The 5,695-nt window shown below is 54.0% G+C and overlaps 1 protein-coding gene across 1 annotated transcript; it reads left to right on the plus strand.

Moving 5' to 3' along the window:
* Nucleotides 1-4,419: 4,419 nt before the first annotated feature.
* On the plus strand, nucleotides 4,420-5,355 carry LOC142076151 (olfactory receptor 14A16-like). Its single transcript, XM_075138530.1, has one exon. The coding sequence runs from the start codon at nucleotides 4,420-4,422 to the stop codon at nucleotides 5,353-5,355; it is 936 nt and encodes a 311-aa protein (XP_074994631.1).
* The last annotated feature ends 340 nt before the right edge of the window (nucleotides 5,356-5,695 follow it).

Genomic DNA, 5,695 nt, shown 5'->3' on the forward strand with positions numbered 1-5,695 from the left:
AAGAGGGTTGTCGTGCTGATTCCTACATCGGTCAGTACACAACTAGTAAGTCCTTGTATTAGCTGTAGTGTCCTGCAGTTTCTTATGCTGTGATCCTGTGTTGATGGTTCACCACAATCAGGGTGAGCCATCTGCACACTAACATTAACAGGTGGCAAAATGGAGCTTCAGTCCAGGGTGACTTGGAGAAACTCTGGGATTCAGCCAACAGAAGCTTCTAAAGTTTTTCAAGGAGAAGTGGCCAGTCCTGCTTCAGGGGGAAGAATAATCCCATATATCAGGGCAGGCTGGGTCCTAACTGGCTGAGCAGTGACCCTGCGGAGAAGGACCTGGGCACTACGAGAGACACCATATGAGCCAGTGGTGCATGCTCACCAGGAACAAGGTCAACTGCATATGGGGCTGCATTAGGAGGAGCATGGCCACCCCAGACATCTTGAGTTTTCATCCCCCTCCAGTGAGCCATGCTGTGGCCACACCTGGACTAGAGTGTCCCTCTGTGGGAATTCCTGCTCTAGACAGGTGGGGAGGAACTGGAGAGTGCCCAGAGGAGGTCTGCACATGTCCTACACTTTAGGCCCCAAACCCCGTCTTTGCAGACCTCTTCCATACCTACTGAATCCCAGGAACATGCTGTCCCTGGAGAACCACTGTGCTCTTCAGGCAGCTCCAGATTCCCCTCCTAGAGGACGGGTGTCCTTAATGTCACCTCTGTGAAAGCCCTAGGTACATCCCTCAGTTACACTCACCATCTTACCTAGCATCAGACACCAGCTGGTGACTCATAAATCCAGTCCTGTGTCTCTAAAAGGTCACAAACAGACACTAAACTTTTTAGTTCTGAACACATGGAGGAAAAGGAGCTTCAGGGGTGCAGTTCCTCAGGCCTCTTTGGAGAAAGAGCCCAGCCTGAAAGCACTGCACCAGCGAGATCCCACTTTATTACAGAGATGACACGAGAGAGGCTAACTCTGAGCCAGTGTTAAACATACTTTTATCAGGGCACCAGGTGCACTTACACATGCGAAGCAGGTACATGACTCAGATGTAGTGACGCAAATGCAAACGTTTGTGTAGGAACATAATAACAATGAACAACAATAACAGCAGCAATAATGATAAATATAATGATTAAAAATACTAAACAAACAAGAAAAAAGGATGGAATCAGGTCTCTGGGAGTCATTTATGGAGAGAGGTCGTAAATTTCTCACTCTCGAAAAATGTCCATGAAATCAGTTTCCTAATGGCATCCTTGAGCTCCTGGTTCCTCATGCTGTAGATGAGGGGGTTCACTGCTGAAGGCACCACCGAGTACAGCACTGCCATCGCTAGGTCTGAAAATGGGGAGGAGATGGAGGGGGGCTTCAGGTATGCAAACCCTGCAGTGCTGACAAAGAGGGAGACCACAGCCAGGTGAGGGAGGCACGTGGAAAAGGCTTTGTGCCGTCCCTGCTCAGAGGGGATCCTCAGCACGGCCCTGAAGATCTGCACGTAGGACACCACAATGAAAACAAAACACCCAAATGCTAAACAGACACTAACCACAACAAGTCCAACCTCCCTGAGGTAGGAGTGTGAGCAGGAGAGCTTGAGGATCTGGGGGATTTCACAGAATCATAGAATCATACAGGTTGGAAAAGACCTCTAAGATCATCGTGTCCAACCGTCAACCCAACACCACCATGCCCTCTACACCATGTCCCTAAGGGCCTCATCTACACGTCTTTTAAATACCTCCAGGGATGGTGACTCCACCACTTCCCTGGGCAGCCTGTTCCAAGGCCTGACCACTCTTTCAGTAAAGAAATTTCTCCTAATGTCCAATCTAAACCTTCCTTGGCACAACTTGAGGCCATTTCCTCTTGTCCTATTGCTAGTGACTTGGCAGAAGAGACCAACCCCCACCTCGCTACACCCTCCTTTCAGGTAGTTGTAGAGCGCGATGAGGTCTCCCCTCAGCCTCCTCTTCTCCAGGCTAAACAACCCCAGTTCCCTCAGCCGCTCCTCATAAGGCTTGTGCTCCAGGCCCTTCACCAGCTTCATTGCCCTCCTCTGGACGCGCTCCAGCACCTCCATGTCCTTCTTGTAGTGAGGGGCCCAAATCTGAACACAGGATTCGAGGTGCGGCCTCACCAGTGCCGAGTACAGGGGCACGATCACCTCCCTGCTCCTGCTGGCCACACTATTCCTAATACAGGCCAGGGTGCCGTTGGCCTTCTTGGCCACCTGGGCACACTGCCGGCTCATGTTCAGCCAGCTGTCAATCAGCATCCCCAGGTCCTTTTCCTCCGGGCAGCTTTCCAGCCACTCTTCCCCAAGCCTGTAGCGTTGCCTGGGGTTGTTGTGGCCCAAGTGCAGGACCCGGCACTTGGCCTTGTTGAACCTCATACATTGGCCTCGGCCCATCGATCCAGCCTGTCCAGGTCCCTCTGCAGAGCCTTCCTACCCTCCAGCAGATCAACACTCCCGCCCAACTTGGTGTCGTCTGCAAACTTACTGAGGGAGCACTCGATCCCCTCGTCCAGATCATTGATGAAGATATTGAACAGGACCGGCCCCAACACTGAGCCCTGGGGAACACCGCTCGTGACCGGCCGCCAACTGGATTTAACTCCGTTCACCACAACTCTCTGGGCTCGGCCGTCCAGCCAGTTTTTTACCCAGCGAAGAGTGTACCTGTCTAGGCCGTGAGCCGCCAGCTTCTCTAGGAGAATGCTGTGGGAGACAGTGTCAAAGGCCTTACTGAAGTCCAAGTAGACCACATCCACTGCCTTTCCCTCATCCACTAGGCGGGTCACCTGGTCATAGAAGGAGATCAGGTTGGTCAAGCAGGACCTGCCTTCCATGAACCCGTGCTGGCTGGGCCTGATCCCCTGGTTGTCCCGGACATGGCTCGTGAGCACCCTCAAAACCAACCGCTCCATGATCTTCCCCGGCACCGAGGTCAGGCTGACCGGCCTGTAGTTCCCCGGATCCTCCTTCCGGCCCTTCTTGTAGATGGGAGTCACATTGGCGAGCCTCCAGTCGTCCGGGACTTCCCCAGTTAACCAGGACTGCTGGTAAATGATGGAGAGCGGCTCGGCAAGCTCCTCCGCCAGCTCCCTCAGAACCCTCGGGTGGATCCCATCCAGCCCCATAGACTTGTGAGCGTCCAGGTGGCGTAGCAGGTCATGAACTTCATCCTCTTGAATTATGGGGGGTTTATCCTGCTTGTCGTCCCTGTCTTCCAGCTCAGGGGGCTGAGTACCCTGAGGATAACCATTCTGACTACTAAAGACTGAGGCAAAGAAGGCGTTGAGTACCTCAGCCTTTTCCTCATCCTTGGTGGCAACGTTCCCCCCCGCATCCAATAGAGGATGGAGATTCTCCTTGGCTCTCCTTTTGTCATTAACATACTTATAAAAGCATTTTTTGTTGTCTCTCACGACAGTGGCCAGGTGGAGTTCTAGCTGGGCTTTTGCCTTTCTAATTTCCTCTCTGCACGACCTAACGCGATCCCTGTACTCTTCCTGAGTTGCCTGACCCTTCCTCCACAAGTGATAAACTCTCCTTTTTTCCCTGAGTCCCAGCCAGAGCTCCCCGTTCAGCCAGGCCGGTCGCCTTCCCCGCCCGCACTTCTTGCGGCACATGGGGACAGCCCGCTCCTGCGCCTTTAAGACTTCCTTCTTGAAGAACGTCCAGCCTTCCTGGACCCCTTTGCCCTTCAGGACCGTCTCCCAAGGGATCCTCTCGACCAGTGTCCTGAGCAGGCCAAAGTCCGCCCGCCGGAAGTCCATGGTAGCGGTTTTGCTGGCCCCCCTCTTTACTTCACCAAGTATCGAGAATTCTACGATTTCATGGTCGCTAAGCCCAAGCCGACCTCCGACCACCACATCTCCCACCAGCCCTTCTCTGTTCGTGAACAGCAGGTCAAGCGAGGCATCTCCCCTGGTGGGCTCGCTTACCAGCTGCGTCAGGAAGTTATCCTCCACACACTCCAGGAACCTCCTCGACTGTTTCCTCTCTGCCGTGTCAAAACCCCCAAGCCTCTCACAGTGCCTTCTGCCACCTCAGTTCCTCAGCACGGGGAGTGCAGGTGCTGACAGGCCCTTCTGCGTTAGGAGCGGTTCCATCTGACCAAGTCAAACGCCAGCACTGGCCCCTGCCCCCACCCTTCCCAGGAACCCACTGCTGCAGAGCAGGGCTGACTCCTCGGCAGCCAGCGGGCAGAGGCCCTGCTCCTCACGCCACATTCAGCCAGCACCCACCAGAGCTCCAGCCCCGCAGCTGAGGAAGGATTCCTGGAAAATGCAAAGGGGGGGTGTGCAGCAGGGGCAGGGGCTGTGGGAAATGGCTTGGATTTTGCTCAGAGAAGTCTCCCCTAACTTCTCACTGCCTTTTCCTCCTTGGACAGGTTCACGTGCCCAGAGGGACCAAATGTCCAATGGCAGCTCCATCACCCACTTCCTCCTCCTGGCCTTCGCAGACACGCGGGAGCTGCAGCTCTTGCACTTCTGGCTCTTCCTGGGCATCTACCTGGCTGCCCTCCTGGGCAACGGCCTCATCATCACCGCCATAGCCTGCGACCACCGCCTGCACACCCCCATGTACTTCTTCCTCCTCAACCTCTCCCTCCTCGACCTGGGCTCCATCTCCACCACTCTCCCCAAAGCCATGGCCAATTCCCTCTGGGACACCAGGGTCATCTCCTATTCAGGATGTGCTGCACAGCTCTTTCTTTTAGCCTGTTTCATTTTAGCAGAGTATTTTCTCCTCACTGTCATGGCCTACGACCGCTACGTTGCCATCTGCAAGCCCCTGCACTACGGGACCCTCCTGGGCAGCAGAGCTTGTGTCCACCTGGCAGCAGCTGCCTGGGCCAGTGGGTTTCTCACTTCTCTCCTGCACACGGCCAATACATTTTCACTACCCCTCTGCCACGGCAATGCTGTGGACCAGTTCTTCTGTGAAATCCCCCCACTCCTCAAGCTCTCCTGCTTAGATGCCTACCTCAGGGAGGTTGGGCTCATCACATTTAGTGCTTTTCAATTTTTGGGGTGTTTTCTTTTCATTGTGGTGTCCTACGTGCAGATCTTCAGGGCCGTGCTGAGGATCCCCTCTGAGCAGGGACGGCACAAAGCCTTTTCCACGTGTCTCCCTCACCTGGCCGTGGTCTCCCTCTTTGTCACCACCATCATGTTTGCCCACATGAAGCCCCTCTCAATCTCCTCCTCATCTCTAGATCTGGTGGTGGCAGTGCTGTACTCAGTGGTGCCTCCAGCATTGAACCCCCTCATCTACAGCATGAGGAACAAGGAGCTCAAGGACACCGTGCGGAAACTATTTGAAGACAAACTACTGCAGCGTCAATAAGGTGTCCATCATCCTCAGGAAAAGCTCGGATGTTCTTTGGATCATATGTGTCTTGTTTTTCTCTTTGTTTCTTATACTTCAGATATTACTTCCACTTCAATAATATTAGTCTTATCCACCCTCACCAGTGTTTTCTGACCTGAAAGACCTCATGTACATATGGAGCCAGGCTCCCTGTGCAGGTGAAGGAGCTGGGAATAAAGAATGCAGCAGAAAATGATTTGTCTCTGTTCCCATCTCTTACATCTGCTCTGGAGCTGGGGGTGCAGCCCCAGCACACAGGAGGGCTCAAGGAGCCACGAGCCCCCCTGCCACATGGAGGAGCAGACACTTGTGGACC

The sequence above is a fragment of the Calonectris borealis genome, unplaced genomic scaffold (assembly GCF_964195595.1).
Source record: "Calonectris borealis unplaced genomic scaffold, bCalBor7.hap1.2 HAP1_SCAFFOLD_35, whole genome shotgun sequence".
NCBI lineage: Eukaryota > Metazoa > Chordata > Aves > Procellariiformes > Procellariidae > Calonectris > Calonectris borealis.